The 21,170-nt window shown below is 44.2% G+C and overlaps 1 protein-coding gene across 1 annotated transcript in view; it reads right to left on the reverse strand.

Moving 5' to 3' along the window:
* Positions 1–12,681, reverse strand: part of AP1S3 (adaptor related protein complex 1 subunit sigma 3) — a 67,970-nt gene extending 55,289 nt beyond the window's left edge. The window contains exon 1 of the mRNA XM_061386451.1: positions 12,368–12,681. Coding sequence (XP_061242435.1) covers positions 12,368–12,661 — 294 coding nt within the window. The 5' untranslated portion in view covers positions 12,662–12,681. The remainder of the gene's footprint in view (positions 1–12,367) is intronic.
* Between the last annotated feature and the right edge of the window lie 8,489 nt (positions 12,682–21,170).

Raw genomic sequence — 21,170 nt, forward strand, 5'->3', positions numbered from 1 at the left:
ATTCATTAAAGTAATGAAGAAAGGTAACAGCAGATGGGTTCTCAGAGATACACAAGGACACTAGCCTATTCAGAGACAAAATATTAATACATATACACACATCCCTTGCAACACACTTGCAACTTCAGTAACATTGTTTCTTGTCTGCTAAGAAGGCAAGTCACCTCCAAAACCATGCAGTTAAGTGAAGTGAGGTTCCTCCTGACTCTGGACAAGCCTCAAGCTACTTTTGACCCATTTCCTTAAACACCTAAGGAAGATATTTTTTTTAACTCTAAAATAAAAAGTTCATCCATTTTCGTTTTCTGGAAAGTCCCTACATGAGAAACGTCATTCTGATAATACTGGATAAAGAATTTCTTAGCAGGGGTGACTAGAGGGCAGAGTTAGAGATGGGACAATCAATAAGAAACCAGTTTGTTGTGGCAGACCTTCAGCAAGCCCTCCTCCAGGACTTCAATTTCCTAATACTACCTTTCTGTGTTGTCTCCTTATTAACCCTTTCCCACTCACATATATACCAGATATGCAGTCTTCCTGAAAAGCTAATGGCAGGGTCACCTGCTTTTCCAGCCTCAGCCCCACACCTGTCTCTCCCATGAGCCCCTCCCCTGTCCTCCTCCACAGAATTCCTGCAGCAATTATGTAATCTGAATGACATACTTTAGAGCTTAATTATATATTCCCATACTCATTTCAGAGAAGGCAATGGCAACCCACTCCAGTACTTTTGCCTGGCAAATCCCATGGACAGAGGGGCCTGGTAGGCTGCAGTCCATGGGGTCACTGGGAGTCGGACACGGCTGAGTGACTTCACTTTCACTTTTCACTTTCATGGATCGGAGAAGGACATGGCAACCTACTCCAGTGTTCTTGCCTGGAGAATCCCAGGGACAGGGGAGCCTGGTGGGCTGCCGTCTCTGGGGTCGCACAGAGTCAGACATGACTGAAGCGACTTAGCAGCAGCAGCAGCAGCAGCATACTCATCTAGGTTTGCTATGCACGCAAGAAATTTCTTCCCAACACCACAAGTTTCTTGGAATCAAGAAACAGATACTGGCGGGGTTTTCTTTTCTAATAACCTCCCCAGTTAAGAACACAAGGATTAACAGACAAAGAAGAAAAAAAAAAAAAAACTCTGAAAAGTGATTCATGTATTCTTTTCTCATTTATCATTTCCTCTTGACAGAGTAATCAACTTAGCGTCTATCAACAATACCTATCAGTAGTTAAATTTTGTCTTACAGTCAATATGTTCCTAATTAGATTCTCTCCTGAAGTCTCTCGGATAGGCAGACAGGCCTTTGGTTCTGTTTCAAATCATTCAAGGAGAAAAAAGATCCTAGGAACAGGGAGGAGAACGTCCAAGCAATTTTCAATATGACTTTGAAGTTGAATGAAACATTAACAACTTGGGACCCTATTCATATTTCATAGTGATGCTTATTTGATCTTGCTTAATGTGAATTTTTTTGTGGTCAGGAACAACTTTGTTCAGAAGGCTATCATTATGCTAAACTCAGCGCCCTGCATGGTAATGACCACTTAAACGTTTATTAAGGACCATCTTTTTTCTTCCTGCTGCAGCCTACTCAGCACTCATTAAAAGTCTGTCCCCAGGGCCTTTCTACCTTGACAATCATGTGGACAGTTGTGAACAAAATTTAAGAGATGGTACAACCATCATATTTTTTAAAAGTTTGGGTTCAATCTGAGAGACAGACCTGCTTTGTTATACAGTCAAGCCTCCCTCTTTCCCTTTAGTTTTGGCAAAGATTGTCAACACAGGCTCGATTTTCTGAATTCTTAAGGTATCCAAACCTTGAGGCCAAACACACTTATAAAGGTAGGACTCATACTCAGGGCACTTAGAATCGAGAACTTGTCTTCTTACAAAGAAACTGAGGGCAAGTACTTATTTCAGACACATACACTGAGTTTTTGTTTGTTTGTTTTTTATTTACTTATTTTTGGTGGTGTCGAGTCTTAGTTGTGGTACATGGGCTTCTCTCTGGTTGTGGAGTGCCATCTCAGTAGCTGTGGCATGCAGGCTTAGTTCCCTGACCAGGAATCGAACCTTCGTCCCTTGCATTGAAAGGCAGAGTCTTAACCACTGGACCACCAGGGAAGTCCTACACTGAGTTTAGAACCACATTTTTAATATGATATCATTGTACAGTGACTCTTACCTTCAAGGGTTCCCAGATGGCGCTAGTGGTAAAGAACCTGCCTGCCAATGCAGGAGACATAACAGACGCCAAGTCCAATCCCTGGATCAGGAAGATCCCCTGGAGAAGGGTATGGCAACCCACTCCAGTAGCCAGTATTCTTGCCTGGAGAATCCCACAGACAGAGGGCCTGGGCAGGCTACTGTCCACAGGGGCGCAAAGAGTTGGACATGACTGAAGCGACTAAGCACGCGCACACGCACAGCCCTTACCTTCTCCCACCTCCCCAGTCTCTGCAATCTATTTTTAAGTGTTTCCTTAGCTTTTTCCTATTTCTTTTAAAAATATCCTGGTTACCACTGATGGAATGTGTGCCAGGATTGGACTGGCTCACTCAATCTTCAGGGAAATTTAGGAAGTGGGCCCAGTTACAACAGCAAAGAGCACAGCAACCCAGATTACGAAGCCTGCACACACGGGTCCAAGGCTGGGTGCCTCAGCACATTCTCCTCCAACCACATCACACCCATGTCCCACACCTGCCTTCAGAACTGAATGCAGACAGCCTTCCTGAAACGCTGTATGCATGTCACCCCCACAGGAACGTGTAGCTCAACATGTATATAAGCCCAAGGAAGTTCTGACACTTGAACGTTTATCTATTTCAGGCCTAAAGCAGCTTCACCTGCATAAGGAAAAGTTGCTGCCCTGATATTTAAGGAAGCCAAGGGAAGCTGTGAATGGGCAGCAGACACTAAAACTGGGGGCTGAACTATCCCCTGATCATCTGAATCTGGTTCCAGCCTCGACTAATCCTTCCTGACTCTTTCAGAGACAAGACTTCTCAATCTTGCTAGAACGTTCCACCAAGGCCAACCCGAGACCATCAGACAAACATATCTGTGCTTTAATGCTTCCGTCTGCTGAAGTGACTGGAAATATTTTATCTTATTACCAGAAGCTTTCAGAGTCATTTCAGTGAGAAAGCTGGATCACTTTTTTTCCCCTCAGCTATTCTCAATTCTCCTTCAAATGCAAGGTAAAAAGAGGGGTCCTGGAAGCCTGGCCAAGAGCCCAACTTAAAGAGAAAAGAACAAAGTGTCTGGGTGTGTGCACGCATGTGTGTGTACATGTATGTGTGTGTATATGCATCTGTGTCCATGTGTGTGTATTTTAAGGAAACTTATTCTGCTTCCATCCCAATTCCAGACACACCCAAGCTTAAGAAGTTATAAAACACAGGGAAAAATAGAGTTTTGCTGAAGAAGTAATATAAATGGAAATATTTTTGAAGTCACATTTCATATAATTTAAAAGGTATTACATTCAAATATAAAAAAACTAAAGGATCTAACAGAACACAATAAAAAGGGAATCTTTTTCAACACCAGATGCTAAAAGTTCTTCCCCAAAACAATCAGTGTCTCTAGCATACTCTTCTGGAAGTTTGCTATTTGTATGTAGGCATATGTGTGTCCTGATTTCACACAAATGGGGAAATAATGTACAGGATCTAAGCTGACAAGTGACACTACACCTAACAATCAGGCAGAACTGGGAGGGGCTAGAGAAGACATGGCATCCTGCGCCCAGGGCTCCACGGGCATGCAAACGTGACATCAGTAGTAGAAGCACTAACCTGAGGATTTAATCTACAGCAGATGCGGGGGCACAGATATGGCTCTGAACTCTCCATCCAGCCAGAACGTGTACAGGAAGTGACCAAGCGCAGTGTGAGGCAGCTGGACGAACGGCCCCACCACCTCAGGACAAGAAGGGACAGGGTGGCAGGATGTGACGGAGCCACCAAAACCAACACTGCTAGGGTCCCTGCGCCACCTGCCTGGGAAACACCTACAACTTTCACGAAGTAAAAATGAGATGATGACGAACAAATGCTTTGGGAGTATAACTCTCTTCTGTGTGCTTGATATAAAATATATATTAAAAAAGCTTACAGAACTCCCCTCACCCACCACCCTACCCAGAAAGTGGCCTCCAGGAGAGTTTCCGGGTTATTCAATAGAACTTCTGTGGCCCAGATCCAGGGCTGGTTTCTGTGGACACTGGGGCCATAGGTTCACAAAGGCACCATCCTTGATTTAATGCTCTGCAGACATCATCTTGAAATTTCCAATAAATTCTGAACAAGGGCTCCCACATTTTCATTTTTCACTGAGTGCCACAAATTATGGGCTTCCCAAGTGGCGCCAGTGGTAAAGAACCTGCCTGCCAAAGCAGGAGACATGAGATGCAGGTTTGATCCCTGGGTCAGGAAGATCCCTTGGCGAAAAGCATGGCAACCCACTCCAGTATTCTGGCATGGAGAATCCCCAAGGACAGAGGAATCTGGTGGGCTACAGACCAAAGGGCCACAAAGAGTCAGACAAGAATGAGTGAATTGGCACGCACACACACACCAAAAATTACATAGCTAGTCCTGCCTGAAACATTGCTTGTCGTAGGGCAGGTGTTCAATATATTTGTCAAATATACACATGAATGAACTTTCTTGGTGGTCCAGTAATTAAGACTCTGTGCTTCCAAGGCAGAGTACACGAGTTCAATCCCTGGTTGGGGAAGTTCTGCACGTCTTGCAGTGCAGTCCCAAAAAGGGAAACTACACACATGAGTGAATTAATGGAACCTGAGGTAGGACGTGAGTCTACAGATCAAACCACAGCCTCCAGGCCAATTCTGGCTCTCCCACCTGCTTTGGTAAATAAAGCTTTATTAAAACACAATCAAAGCCATTTGCCTCTTGTCCATGGCTGCTTTCACTCTGCAACAGAAGGGCTGGGTAATAGGGACAGAGACTATATAGGGCCCAGAAAGCCTGAAATACTTACAGTCTGGCCCTTTACAGAAAAGATGTTTCAGACATCTGCCTTAGAACACTGTCTCAAATTTCTCTTCCCAAATAACTGTAATAGCAGAAAAGGCAGGTAGGTGTGTGAGACCTGGAGGGTTAGCCTTAAGCAACTGAAGCTTCAATACTCTGGCCACCTGATGCAAAGAGCTGACTCATCATTGGAAAAGATCCTGATTCTGGGAAAGACTAAGGAGAGGAGGAGAAGGGGGAAGCAGAGAATGAAATCCTTAGATAACACCATCAACTCAGCAGACATGAGTTTGAGCAAACTCCAGGAGATAGTGAAGGACAGGGTAGCCTAGCAAGCTGCAGTTCATGAGGTTGTAAGGAGTCAGACATGACTTAGTGACTGAACAACAACAAACTAGTCAGAAACAAGCTATCTCTTAGGGTTTTATTTTTAAAGTTTATGTGAATTTTGTATCTTGGACCCAAATACATTGATGTTTTAATGCAAAAAAAAAAATCTTTTAATCTACAATGAGCTGGATGGATTGTTTTTATCTCTAGAAGTCCCCCCCTTGACAAGGGTGGTTATACAAAGGGCAGACGCACCACAGTTTGCAGACCACATGTGACTTTAGTTCCTCCTCAATAGGCCCTGCATGGAAGGAAGACTCCTGGAGCATCTCACTGCCCGCTGAACCTTGCCACACACCCACCATTCTTACCAGCCCAGAAGCCCTGCTAGAGAAGATACAAGGACATAAAACACAGAATCCCACACGCCTGTGTTCTCGACTGAATATAATATAGGTCTATACTCTATCACACTGAGGGACTCATGAGTGCTCATATTCTTTTTCCCCAGGCAGTTTTCAAAAACCATTTAGAGAGAGCTAGAACCCAGTTCTTCCTGTTGGGAAGTTTTCAGACTTTGGACTTTGTGGGAGATTTTTTGAAGGCCAGCTTCCTCATAATGGTCAGCCGCATTTCATTTCTAATCGAAACAATTTTCAGTACCCCCTTTCCACTGTTAAAATTCTTAAGTTATTCCATGTTAGCAAGAAGTTCATTTTCTCTAGCTACTCAGAATGCTGGCAAGACAGCTCAGTACACTTCAGAGAGGATTTTAGGGGCGTCTGCCTCTGATCTCTGTGTGCATTCTTTAACATCACAGGATTTGGGGGCTTCACACCGTGGAAAGGGAATTTCTCCTGGGGAAAGAATTCCATCAGAGTAAAACTAGATACACCAGAAAGGGAGACTGTCAGAGACGCAAAGATAGACTCCAGGAAAGAAGGAACCTCAGGGAAGCCTCAGCTCACCGGGAGAATCTCTGCGTAGTAACGAGAAAATAAAATTGAAGGAACGATTTATAGAGATGTCAAGGAATGCTAATCTTTGAGGACTCAGGAGGATTCTTTTTTTTTTTTTTTTTTTTTATTTCCATGTAGGATCTTAGTTACCCAACCAGATATTGAACCTATTTCCCCAGCACAGGGAGCACAGGGTTATAACCACTGGACCGCCAGGGAAGTTTCCACAGGAGGTTTCTTTACTTGTGTTAGGGGTTATTTTATCCTTATGTCTTAATCTGTAATAAAATAATTCATGGAACCTGAAAGGACAGATGTTAAAAGCAGCTGTGTATTTGCGACAAATACACAATCAGCTGACCATTTCCTTCCCTCTGTTTTTAATAAAATACCACACAAAAATTGTAAGCTGTTGACAGTATTTGTCACAAAACCAGTCATGGGAATTCAGAAGTAACAATCCCAGTGAGGGGTAAACACAAGTCTCATTGGTGTTGCTGGGAGACACATGAGAAGGGCCTATTGTAGATGAACCCTCTTGGGAAAACAGAACATCACAGAGTGTCTATTCCCAAGCCCTCTACCCACAGTAGGTACTTGCCAGCAGTCAGATCACACTCAGAGGAGTGCGGTCATTACTGTTAAGAGGCTTCCTCACCTTCAAATTGGAATTTTATTTAGATGTAAAAAGCTTTTTTTTTTTTTTGCCTTTTTTTTTTGTATGGACCTAGCAGAAGCAGAAGATATTAAGAAAAGGTGGCAAGAATCCACAGAAGAACTACACAAAAAAGATCTTCATACCCAGATAACCACAATGGTGTGATCACTCACCTAGAGCCAGACATTCTAGAATGCGAAGTCAAGTGGGCCTTAGGAAGCATCACTACAAACAAAGCTACTGGAGGTGATGGAATTCCAGTTAAGCTATTACAAATCCTAAAAGATGATGCTGTGAAACTGCTGCACTCAATATGCTAGCAAATTTGGAAAACTCAGCAGTGGCCACAGGACTGGAAAAGGTCAATTTTCACTCCAATCCTAAAGAAAGGCAACACCAAAGAATGCTCAAATACCGCACAATTGCACTCATCTCACATGCTGGCAAAGTAATGCTCAAAATTCTCCAAGCCAGGCTTCAAAAGTATATGAACCCTGAACTTCCAGATATTCAAGCTGGATTTAGAAAAGGCAGCGGAACCAGAGATCAAATTGCCAACATCTGCTGGATCATAGAAAAAGCAAGAGAATATCAGAAAAACATCTACCTCTGCTTTATTGACTACGCCAAAACCTTTGACTGTGTGGATCACAACAAACTGTGGAAAATTCTTCAAGAGATGGGAATACAAGACCACCTGACCTGCCTCCTGAGAAATCTGTATGCAGGTCAAGAAGCAACAGTTAGAACCCGACATGGAACAATAGACTGGTTCCAAATCCGGAAAGGAGTACATCAAGGCTGTATATTGTCACCCTGTTTATTTAACTTATATTCAGAGTACATCTTGAGAAATGCCGGGCTGGAGGAAGCACAGGCTAGAATCAAGATTGCTGGGAGAAATATCAATAACCTCAGATATGCAGATGACACCACTCTTATGGCAGAAAGTGAAGAAAAACTAAAGAGCCTCTTGATGCAAGTGAAAGAGGAAAGTGAAAAAGTTGGTTTATAACTCAAACATTATAACATTCAAAAAACAAAGATCATGGCATCTGGTCCCATCACTTCAGGGCAAACAGATGGGGAAACAATGGAAACAGTGAGAGACTTTATTTTCTTGGGCTCCAAAATCACTGCAGATGGTGACTGCAGCCATGAAATTAGAAGGTGCTTGCTCCTTGGAAGAAAAGGTATGACAAACCTAGCGAGTATATTAAAATGCAGAGACATTACTTTGCTGACAAAGGTCCGTCTAGTCAAAGCTATGGTTTTTCCAGTGGTCATGTATGGATGTGAGAGTTGGACTATAAAGAAAGCTGAGCACTGAAGAATGCTTTTGAACTGTGGTGTTGGAGAAGACTCTTGAGAGTCCCTTGGACTGCAAGGAGATCCAACCAGTCAATCCTAAAGGAAATCAGTCCTGAATATTCACTGGAAGGACTGATGCTGAAGCTGAAACTCCAATACTTTGGCCACCTGATGCAAAGACCTGACTCCTTGGAAAAGACCCTGATGCTGGGAAAGACTGAAGGCAGGAGGAGAAGGGGATGACAGAGGATGAGATGGTTGTATGGCATCACCAACTCGATAGACATGAGTTTGAGCAAGCTCTGGGAGTTGGTGATGGACAGGGAAGCCTGGCGTGCTGCAGTCTACAAGGTCACAAAGAGTAGGATACGACTGAGCAACTGAACTAAACTGATAGTTGCTTTACAGTGCTGTAAAGCTATGGCTTCCGTCATCGGTCAGTTGGTAAAGAATCCGCCTGCAATGCAGGAGACCTCAGTTCAATTCCTGGGTTGGGAAGATCCCCTGGAGAAGGGACAGGCTACCCACTCCAGTATTCTTGGGCTTCCCTTGTGGCTCAGCTGGTAAAGAATCTGCCTGCAATGCAGGAGACCTAGGTTCAATCCCTAGGTTGGGAAGATCTCCTGGAGAAGGGAAAGGCTACCCAGTCCAGTATTCTGGCCTGGAGAATTCCATGGAATGTATATGCCGTTAGTCCATGCCAAAGGAATGAAATGATGTAATTTCATTCCTTTTAGTGGCTGAGAAATATTCCATTGTAGATATGTACCACCAACCAAAACAACAATACATGCTAGTTACAATTTATTTAAACCTGAGACAATAAAAATGATACATCGGGTAGGGAGAGGGACTCACAGCAGGGTCTCCAGGTTCAGAGTTAGATATCTCCACCCTTACTCTTGGCAACTCCTTTTCACTGTTCCCATTTCTCTGTAATACAACGAGATTATGATGCACATGGAAGCTTGGAATTACCCTATTTAGGAAAAGGAAGGACTTATGCTGATTCAAACATGAATTCTGATAAAGGAATAATTTTACAGTTCAGTTTGGGAAGGAATCTCTCTCAAGTCAAAGAACAAAATCACATAAAAAAATCCTTGACTTTTTTTTAACATAAGTCTATTTTACTTTAGATAATAACATATATTATGAGAATTGGAATTGCAACACAAGAAGGTGCTTACTGATGTTTCAAAAAGGGTCACCACGAGATTCTTTCAATGGGTAATTTCCCAATTTTGTTCACAATGTGATGTTAAAAGTTACCTCAACTTTTCAGAAGCATGATGACTACATAAAACAAAGTCCACATGCATTTTTATTAAGGGTGTTCCCAAAGCCTTTCAAACTTCACCCTGTAAATCCTCACTGATATCTGCTTGGTGATGGTGGTGGTCTAAGTCATGTCCAACTCTTTGTGACCCCATGGACGATAGCCCATCAGGCTCCTCTGTCCAAGGGAAAACAAATACATAAAGGAGCAAAGTTTTAAAATCCTCCTTCTTCCATCAACACTGGCAACCATGCAATAGTAAATTCTCCCCAGTTAAGTGTTTAAGTGCACTGGGCTCACAGCCAGTGGGGATCTCTGAAAACACAATAACCCTAGCTTTATTTCCCAAGATAGAGATTTCTAAAACAAAGGCAGGGTACAAACGTACAAAGTTGATGCAAACAGAACTACCCACCTATAAGCACTGCCCCTAGATGCAAAGTGTATGAAACTTCTGCCCTTGAAATCTAGATCACTGGCCCAGTGGAACGAAGGACCATTTTCTGTGTGTAGGTACCAGCGGGATGATGTTGGCATCTTCCAGTTTCCTAGCAGCAAGAGTCAGGAACGAAGCAGAAGAAAAACAAAGCAATCCTCACTAAAAAGCCTAGAGATGCTGGGCAAAGGGGAGGGCCACTTATGCTTCTCTGCCACATGACAGTAATAAAAGATAGAAGTGACAGTCACTGAGCACTTACAATGGGCAAAGCTGGTCTACCAGCTTTCACTTGCATTCATGCACAGAACCTGCCTGGGACTCTTTTCACTCTTAAAAACTCAGCCCCAAATAATAAAAATAAGGTATTAATTAAATGAAACAACAAAGCAAAACATGTATATATATATTTTTTAAAATTCAGCCCCAAAGACTTTTTGTTTAAGTTGTATTGATGTTTACTGTATTGTGAATTTAAGTACAGAAAAAATTTAGATACTTATTAATTCACTTAAAAACTATAATCAACCTGTTACACATTAACAGAAACTCTTATATGAACAGTAACAATATTTTCCAAAGGAAAAAAAAAGGGGAGATTGGCATTGTTTTACATTTTGGCAAATTTCCTTAAAGTCTGGCTCAATAGAAGACAGCTGGACTGGTCTACTGCTTTTGCATTCACTCTGCTGCACTCTCCCAGGTCAGGTTAACCTTAAGAAAACATCATGTATACTCATGTAGGAATGAACGTGTAAAAGGTAAATAATACCTTTGTGTTATTATGAAAAGAGTTTTGGCCTTCTGGACTCTAAAAAACCTTGGGGACTCCTAAGTGTACCCAGACCAAACTTTGAGAACCACTGCCTTATGAGTTAGAATCAGTTATTATCTCTACTTTATAAATGAGCAAACTGGCATAGAGAGGTCAAGGCATGATCCAAGGCCATGTTGCTGGGACAGGCCAGAGCAGGTAAAATGCAAAGAGCATAATACTTTCATTTGGTTGCTTGTTGCAAGAACTGAGATCATGAAGGTAGAAGGTAGAGTTGGTTATCACAAGTACTCAAAAACATCAATATCTCCCATTGGGCAAGGTCTGATGAAAAACTAGGGAAACTGCACATTTTTGATCAACTCATCATTGACACCAGCAAGAAAAAATAAAACTCCACTGTAAGTGTTGTCCAGAACTTGTACCAGCTTTCTGGATGGAAGATTTTTGCAGATCACAAACTCCAGGGCCTCATTCCATTCTTCATGAGGCAAACGATGCAGTGTGCTGCACATACGTCACTGTGTTCCTTGGGAAACCTGAGCAAGCCAGAAGAGTTGCTCCATTATTTACAGGTTCCTTTTTGCACCATGCTGTATTTACAAGGAACCCTCAACAAACAACAATAGCACCTCCAGTCTATGCAGCCAAACCTAGAAACCACCATCTGTGATCTTCTGGACCAGGAGCTCAGCACTCCGCTGCCCTCCTTGTCCATCAACTTTTGTAACCCTCGGGGCCTTCCTGCTCCACCTGCAGCGGGTACTCAAGTGCAGAGTGTGGTCACTTTTGTTCCTCCTTTGATTTGGGAAGTGAGCTCACCTGGGGAAGTGGAACTCAGTGCTGTTCAGGCCACCGCATACTCAAAAAAAAAAAAAACTACCCTGACATAAGGCAAGATCGAGAGGTGCTTGAAGCTATTGCTTCCATCAACTGCAACCAGGTCTCTCACCTGGATCACTGGTCCCCTTCCACTCGGTTGGAATAAAATCCAAACTCCTTAACTGGGCTTATGAGGATGTCTTATCTGGTACCTGACTACCTGTCCCACTAGAAGCAAGGGTTCCTCCTCTCTGGCCTTTGCTCTCTCTGCTCCCACTACCTGCAATGCCCCCCTAGGACTTCCAACAGCTCAGATGTCACCTCCTCAAGGAGGCCTTCGCTTCCTGCCCCTCTTTTATAGCTGCCTCTCCATCCCTGCATCCGGTTGTACTTGAGACTTCACAGCACTTACTCTCGGAAGTTATCTCGATTTTACTGGTCTATTACTCATCTCCCTCCTTCCACATCCTCCTCCTACAAGATAAGCCGCCAACAGCCAGGGCTCCACCGGGTCCCCACGACGTCTCCGCCGCCTGGCACCGCGCCTGGCACAGACTAAGCACTCAGCAAAAACGGTCGAATGAATGAAGCAGCGGCGCCCCGTGGCCGCGAGGGACCCGAGCTGGAGTCCCTGGTGTCCCGGGCCGGGGTCGGGATGGCGGGGTGGGGGACCGCGCGGCGCGACCAGGCTGCTCCCTTAGCCCGGCCCGGCGCGGCAGGTGCTTGGGGAGGGCGCCCGCACACACCCGCTGGGGTCCGCGCCGCCGCCCAGCTCTCCCGCACTCACCATGGTGGCCGGGCCGCCGCCGTCCCCGGTCGGCGAGGGACGAGCGCGGGGGACGCGAAGGCGAGACGCGAGCGCTGGAGCCGGCGCGGCTGACAGGTGAGGCGCCCACATCAGACCATGGCTGCTTCCCACAATGCCCTCGAAGCGAAAGTTTGCAGACTCCGCCCCCCGCCGCAGCTCTCCCTCCCCTCCCGCTCGTCCTGCTCCCTCCCTACCGCACTTCCTCCCCCAACCCGCCGCACCTCCCTCCTTCCCCTCCTCCTCTCCCTCCTCCTGCTCTTCCCCTTTCCTCATCACTTCTCACCCTCCTTTCTCCCCCCTCTCCTCCCAGTTTCCCGACTCCCTTCTTTCTCCTCTCTCCTCCCGCCCCACCTCGCCTCCGATGGCCCCGCCCCGCCTCCGATGGCCCCGCCCCGCCTCAGCTGGCTCCGCCCCGCTCCGCGCCGCGCGGGCGGCCCTAGGTGCGAATACACCTGCGCGCAGACCTCGGCATCCGGCCCGACCTGCGGTGCGCGGAGCACCAAGGGCTCTGCGGGTTCCGCACTGAGGAACCCTGCGCGGGGAGCGCGAAAGAAACTACTCTTCTGATTCACCCGCGCCGTGAATGTGATTTCATTCATTCCGCAAACGTTGAACAGACCTGGCTAAGAGATTTCCCCAGACACTTGCGGCGGGAAGTGTCACTGGTTGTCTTCTCCTGAACCACGTAAGGGAGGAAGCATTTGGTAGAGCCGGAACCAGAAGCGATCTCTTGCCACCGAGTTGTTTTTTTTCTTCGTATGTGTGTGTATGTGTGTGTACAATCCAAGAACATAGGTCATTTTAAGCAGACCCGATTTTAAGAACTTTCTCCTAAGACTCCGGCGTGGACTTCCTAATCTTTCTTCTTCTCCCCTTGGTTTTTCTTAAGCCTGAAGTTGCCACCTGGGGCGTTAGAAGTCTCCAAACCCTAAGTTGTACGTCGTGTTTTTGAGTGCATTTTTATGTTCTTTTGGTTGAGTCGGTTGGTTTTACCAAATACCTAAAGAGATCTGTGACCCTGAAAAGGTTAAGAACCTTTGCCTGAGTGGTTTCTGGAAATCAAAACTGGTAAAAATCCTCAGATCTGCCTTGTACGGTGTGATCCAGCCCAGGTAACCTGGAGATATAAGCTCCATATCCCTCATGCGCTTGCTCCTTGGAAGAAAAGCTATGACAAACCTTGACATCGTATTAAAAAGCAGAGACATTGCTTTGCCAACAAAGGTCCCACAGTCAAACCTATGATTTTTCCAGCAGTCATATAGGGATATGAGAGTTGGACCTTAAAGAAGGCTGAGCACTAAAGAATTGATGCTTTCAAACTGTGGTGCTGGAGAAGACTCTTGGGAATCTCTTGGACAGCAAGGAGATCAAACAGTTTACCCTAAAGGAAATCAACTCTGTATATTCATGAAGAACTCATGCTGAAGCTCCAATGCTTTAGCTATCTGGTGTGAAGAGCCAAGTCATTGGAAAAGACTCTGATGCTGGGAAAGATTCGGGGCAGGAAGAGAAGGGGCAACAGAGGATGAGATGGTTGGATGGCATCACTGTCTTAGTGGATATGAGTTTGAGCAAACTCCAGGAGGTAGTGAAGGACAGGAAAGCTGGGTGTGCTTCAGTTCATGGGTTTGCAAAGAGTCAGACGTGGCTTAGCAACTGAAAAACAGCAAGCCACGTCCATGCATTGTTGAAGCCACATTAATCAGAGCCCTACACAAGGAGACTAGGGGATCCAGCTGGGAACCAGCAAGATACTTTCTTCGGAAGCTTATAATCTGTTTTGGCTCAACAAATAATAAACAAGTAAATAAATCATTACAAAGTAATGAATACTAAGTAGGTGAGAACATTACCAAGAAGATGAGTACAGGTTGCTGGACAGGAACAGGGGAAGCTACAGTTATTTAGCTGGGGCACCTGGGAAGGCTTCCCCCAGGGAGGTGACATGAGATGTGGAGGTGAGATGTCAGTGCACTGAAGAAAAGAAGGGGAAAAAAAAAGGATTGTCCTTCTCAAAGATCTCAAAGAAAACCTCTGTGGCTGGAGTTAAGTGAGAGGAGGTCAAAAGGTGAGCAAGAGGCAATGGGTCTTTCCTACCTTAAGGCAACTCGTTTACTAAAACCCCCAAGATTACAGTTTCAAACCTGGAAATTCTCAACAAGCTCACTGCCTCCTTGTCCTGATGGCTTCCACCCCTGGTGTGGTGGCATCTGCCCAGAGTACTCTGCTGCTAAGTCGCTTCAGTCGTGTTCGACTCTGTGTGACCCCATAGACAGTAGCCCACCAGGTTCTCCCGTCCCTGGGATTTTCCAGGCAAGAACACTGGAGTGGGTTGCCATTTCCTTCTCCAATTCATGAAAGTGAAAAGTGAAAGTGAAGTCGCTCAGTCATGTCCAGCGCTTAGTGACCCCATGGACTGCAGCCTACGAGGCTCCTCCGTCCATGGGATTTTCTAGGCAAGAGTACTGGAGTGGGGTGCCATTGCCTTCTCCGAGTACTCTAGAAGAGGATTATTTAAGAAATAATTAAACCCCAGGCTATGGGATGAGTTTGCCTCCTGACAGAGGATCTGCAATTTACTGTAAATTTAGAAGAGCTGTTTTCTAAGCAAAATCTACCCCCAAGGTTCATTTTCTTCCTATCTTGGGCATTTTGGGCTTCAGTCTAAACTTTGTGCCTCCTGCTTGCTATCTGACTTCAGGGCTCACCCCTGTCCCATTCACCTTGCCCATTCTGCAAAGCTTCTGCTTTAAGGATATTGTTGCCATTGGAAAGAGATGGGAATGCTAAAGGTGAGGCTTAAAGCTAAAGAAATCTTGATGCTCTTGTCATGACAGTTAAGTAAAAGATAAAAGCAGAAGAAAATTCCCTTACTATGTGGCCCAGACTAGGAAAAGTTTGGTTTGAGAATCAGAGCATCCTTTGTCTGTCTTCCCACATGACCTTGCTGAGAGGGGCAGAGGATGCTCTCCTGGGCTATTTCTCACTAATGTTCTTCCCTCCACACCCTAAATCACTCTTGGGGCTGGACACTTTACATAAGTGGTCTTATCTGGCCCTCAAACAGCCTCCAAAAGAAGGAGTTCTTTGCCCACTGTACAGATGAGAGCCTGAATCTCAGAGGCATTGAGATCAAACCAAGCACAGACAGCTAATCAGAGGCAGAACTGAGCCTGGAATCAAGGCACTGAGGTTCAAGTTGATTCCTACTGAAGCCTCATACCTGGTAGAGCCACACAGGACACACACTGGGGAATAAACAATGTTTATTCAGAACACCCATGGGTCGTAGTGGAATAGCATGCATTTTTGAGTCTTGACTTCCCTAGCCCATCTTTGCTCCCTTTTGACCTTCACAGCAGGTCTACTATTAAGAAGGCCAATCCCAGGGAGTACCCAGAGGCCCTGTAAATCAAGATGCTTTACTGGGGAGATGGTCCTGAAAGTGCCTTTGATTCTAAATCTGCTGTCATAAGCAGAAGCCAGAAAGCATGGTACGTGACACATGATTCAGATCAGGTCGTCTGTGAGCTGATTCGTGTAATTCTGTGCACAAAGCCCTGGTATTAGATCAACTCGATTTGTGAGTTTCACTTCTCAGATGACTCTATAACTGCACATTAACAGAAAGAACAGAGAATACAAAAGCCACCATGAGGTTCACAGAAGAGGAAGGGGGTGGCGTTACAAATCAAGGACATGATAATAAAGTAAAACACTGATAGTCCATAAACGAGAATACTGACTGTCTGGAAATTGAGAAAAGTCAAACTGCTAGTTTTACAATATAGAAGGAACAAAGAAGAAGCCAGCTTCAAAGCCAGCCTGTGCAATTCCTCCATGGCAGCATGCATTTGACTAAAGCCCCGCTGTTCTTCAGTGTGTTCCTATTAGTGTCTTAAGCAATCAACATCCCCAGTAATCCCCTCTGAATTGTCTAGGAATTCACCTTGTCATGGGGAAACTTGTGACCTTATGTTTTTAGAAAACTTCTTCTCTTTTCAAAACTGGACAGTTTTATTCCAAATAAAAGAACCTTATCCAATGTATCTCTAAAGAATATTTTCAAAACGTTTTCAGTTAAAAAATAATATAGGTTCACTGTAGGTTTGGAAAATATAGGAGAGTGTTATTCTAAAGCCTCATTCCTAATCTTACCATCAAGAAATAAACACTGTTGGAACTTCCCTGGTGATTCAGTGGTTAAGAATACGCCTGCTAATGCAGGAGACATGGGTTCGATCCCTGGTCCAGGAAGATCCCACCTGCAGCAGGGCAACTAAGCCTGCACGCCACAACTACTGAAGTCTGCACACCCTAGAGCCCATGCTCTCCAACAAGAAAAGCCACTGCAATGAGAATAGCAACTAGAGCAGCAACTAGAGAATAGCCACTGCTCACTGCAACTAGAGAAAGCCCTTGAGCAACAACGAAGACCCAGCACAGCCAATGTACAATGCATTAATTAATTAATTTTTTTTTTAAAAAGAAATGACCACTGTTATAGTTGGTGTATTTCCTGTTAGATTTGCATTTTACAGGCATAGAGGACAGAGCAAAATTTAGTTTTTAAAACAAAAATGAGAATCCTACCATATGTACTCTTTTATATTCTACTGATTGTTTTCTTGTTTGGGGCTTTTTTGGGGGCTGAGGGCAACAGTTACTGAACAAATATTAATTGAGCATCTGCTTTGTGCCAAGAATTGTGTTGGCCTTTGGGCATAGAACAGTGAGGCAGGGGGAAAGATATGAATGGTCCCTCTCAAGATGAGTATGCAGTGCTATAGGGAAGATAATTTTTTTTAAATAACATACATTAGTATATAATTATCAAAAAGAAAAAGTGCTATGCAAACACGTTAGAAATCCTGACAGACATTTACTTTTCTCTCCAGGATCCATTCTCCCTGCTGCCTGAAATCCCAGTTTTGGTTTGGAGACCCAACATACACATAACTCTTCGCTTCAGGAGTAGCACATGGCCCGAGAGCATCCTGGCAGATCAGAGTGTTTTTCCCCAACAGAGACAGTGATTGGTCCTGGAACAGGCATATGCTTGGAGTTAAGTAACCCAAGCCATCAAGACTGAATTCTGGGGTATTAATTGGAATCCTCTTGGAGAAGTATATCCACTTTTCCCACTAGATTTGAAGTTCAAGGAGGAAGCTGGAGCCATTGCAGCCATCTTAGCACCATGAAGAAGGAACATCTCTTTGAAGCCATCACCAAAGAAATGGGGGCCAAGAGACAAGACGATAATCAGGTCCTCATGACACTTTTTGAGTCTCAGATCAAGCCTGAATTTTGCAGTTACCTGAACCAGTTTGGTTGTCACCGTTTGGCTGGGTAAGATGATTCAGGGAGTAAATGAGTCAGGAAAGGTTTCTCAGAGGAAGGGAGGTATAAGATGAGGCCTGAGGCCTGTAGCAGAAGCCAGCGTGAAGGAAGCAGCTGAACGGAAGAAACAGCGCGCAGGGTCCTGGAGCCGATGGAGCTTCAGAGCACTGGACAAAGAAGCTTGAGCACACGCAGGGCCTCGGAGGCGGGATTAAAGATGCAGCATATGAAATCAAGAAATGAGAAGCCATTGAAGGCTTGCAAGTAGACAAGGGCCAAAATTGTGGCTTAAAGATGTTTATTAACAATCCCACTTGCTGTGGTTTGGACAGCCGCATGGGCGGCAGACAAAAGAGGATTCAAAGAGACTTAAGTGGTCTTTACAATGTTTCAAGTGAGAGATGATGCAAGCTTCAACCAGGAAGCTTGGTAATACATTTTTATGTAACATTATTTTGTGAGAATCTCTCAATATCAACTTCTAGTTAGACACACACATACACAGGGAATTCTCTGCTGGTCCAGTGATTAGGACTCTGCCCTTCTACTGCACGGACCATGGGTTGGATCCTTGGTCTGGGAACTTAGATCCTACATGCCACAAGACAGGGCCAAAAAAAAAAAAAATTAATGAAAAATACATAATACTTAATAGTCCATTCTTGAGCTATTCATGTTCTAGTCCCTTATAAGAAACCCGTCATGAAATTCTAGAAATCTAAGTCCTTACAACTAAATACTGAGATTGTTTCCACTTCTTATGAATATTACAATGGAAACCTTGTACATACAATTTTTCTCCAAGTTTCTGGTTACATCAGGATAAATTCATAAAATTCAAACTATTTTTCAAAAGAATAAACCTTTTGAAGCCTCTCTCTATATATCCATCAAAAAAGAGTGTCCCAGTTTATACTGGTCTACATTCCCACCAGTAAAAAACACCCCAGGTAACTCTTGAATTAAGAATAAATTTCAGAACTTTCCTGGTGGTCCAGTGGTTAAGAATCCACCTGTCAATGTGGCAAACACAGTCCTGGTCCAAGAAGATCCCATGTGCTGAAGGGCCACTAACCCCTTGTTCCACAACCACTGAAGCTCTCACTCTAGAGCCCCTGCTCTGCAATAAGAGAAGCCACTGCAATGAAAAGCTCTCGCACATCACAACTACAGAGTAGCCCCCATTCCCTGCAACTAGAGAAAGCCTACTTGCAGCAACCAAGATCCCAAGCAGTCTAAAATAAATAAATATATAAATAAAATAAAAGTTCAGTTTAAACAAGGTTGGGGTCTCCCAGATGATGCTAGTGGTAAAGAACCCACCTGCCAATGCAGGAGAGTTAAGAGACACAGTTTCAATCCCTGAGTCAGGAAGATCCCCTGAAGGGAATGGCAGCCCACTCCAATATTCTCACCTGGAGAATCCCATGGATGGAGGAGCTTGGCAGGCTACAGTCCATGGGATCACAAAGAGTCAGATGCTACTGAGAAAACAGCATTAACTTACCCAAGTCAGTGTCTGGACCTCTCTCATTTTCACACTCACTTCCAAGTTTAGCTGAGATGTGGTGTGAATTAAGATAGTGTTTCAAAGCCGCTAGTGTGGTTTTGCACCAATTTTTGAAGGGCACTAATGTCAGTCAAGGGCTTCCCTGGTAGCTCAGCTGCTAAAGAATCTGTCTGCAATGCAGGAGACCTGGATTCGATCCCTTGGTTGGGAAGATCTTCTGGAGGAGGGCATGGCAACCCACTCCAGCATTCTTGCCTGGAGAATACCCATGACAGAGGAGCCTGGCAAGCTACAGTCCATGGGGTTGCAAAGAGTCGGGCATGACTAAGCACAGCACAGCACAATGTCAGTCAAATAATTCCTGTTTCAGTTTTAGACAACAAGAATCTATTGATGTTTTTATAGCAGGGGCAAGGATGTCAGGAGGGGGAGCAGTGGAAAAGGTTAGCAGCGTGTGGCTGCAACAAAGCTGTCCTTGAAAGAGATAAACTTGAAAAGGTATTTGGCTGCAAGGCATAAGGACATGCTGCCAGAAGGAGTTGTTCAAACTGGATGCCCAATCAAGTGGGACCGTAAGTGTCTTTTTTGAGATCTGAAGAGAAACTTGTAACTTGGCCAAGAAATTCAGTGTGTGAATGTGATTTAATTTACTGACATGCATGTGAATTAACACACATGTGCATACACACACACACACATATTCCAATGAAAACAAAGTTTCCACAAGCAGTTCCTTCAGGTAATGTCTTTTATTGATTACTGAGAAAGCAGTACACAAACTTTCAAGTTGTTTCCATTTCTGTATAAGTGTGTTTCCAACATGTTTTTCATGCCGTAGGGATTTATAGAAAGAGGGTGTGAACTCCAGAGCCAGAGCTGTGGTGAGGTTGGGACAGATCCTTGAGGAAGATGGGAAAGCCAGAAAGTCAGATGCTGTAGGTTCACCGTCACCCCTACAAGTTCTTGGTGGGGGTACTTTGAGTAGGCTCCTCCCTCTTCGGGGAAAGTCTTGGACTGCCAAGCCCTATTGGTCCCTCCATGAGTTAATTACATCTATTTTCTCTAGAGACCACAAATGGGCTTTAAAAGCATAGCTACGTGCATATCACTAAGAGTGGGCTGCTCTAACATCCCATCTTGACATACTGAAGGATTCGTGCAGACATTGCAAATCCCTGAGAATGTGAACTTATTAAAGAATGAGGAAAATATCCCTGTGGTTACCTGCATCTCTGCCTCAGAGGTTTAATGGTACTTAACCAAATGATATATTAATATCTATTGATTAATACTATTCAAATGTTTCTTTATCACACTGTAACTTCCAGATTGTCTTTAGAAAAGAAAAAAGGTACAAAGTATGCATTTGTGTGTGTGTGTGAGAGATTAAGCAAAATGCTTCCTGATAGCTATTGAATTCTTAAAAGTAATCTTTGGAATCTGACTTTGGAATCTTTGGAATAAATGACTTACTAATGTCATCAAAGAAGATTTGTCAGGAAATGAATAAGGTTATTCTTTTTTTCTAATCATAATGGTAATTTGGTTAAAGGCTAACTAAAGTAAAAATAAATGGAATGGGAGGAGTAGTTCCTGGGTTTCTCATCTTGTTAATCTGGTCAAATACAAGATACTTCAACTAAAGTAGGCTGATGGTTATCACTGCTTCACTGAAGGAGAAAAGAAAATGGAATGCGGATACAACTTGACATTGGCTGGCAGTTACAATTACGATTAAAAGTGCAGAATATGTCAGTGTAATGGATGCCAACTAAGCTCAAGAGCCTTTGAAACAATTCCTTGAGAGCTGTCCTTTGATCCTCCAGTCATGTTCAGAGACTTGCCTTGGTTTCAAAGGATTGGCATAATTCCTGACAACAGCACTGCACTTTTGTCTGACTTATGCCACCATTTTCTCCTTACTTATTC

The sequence above is a fragment of the Bos javanicus genome, chromosome 2, assembly GCF_032452875.1.
Source record: "Bos javanicus breed banteng chromosome 2, ARS-OSU_banteng_1.0, whole genome shotgun sequence".
In the NCBI taxonomy this organism is placed as follows: Eukaryota; Metazoa; Chordata; class Mammalia; order Artiodactyla; family Bovidae; genus Bos; species Bos javanicus.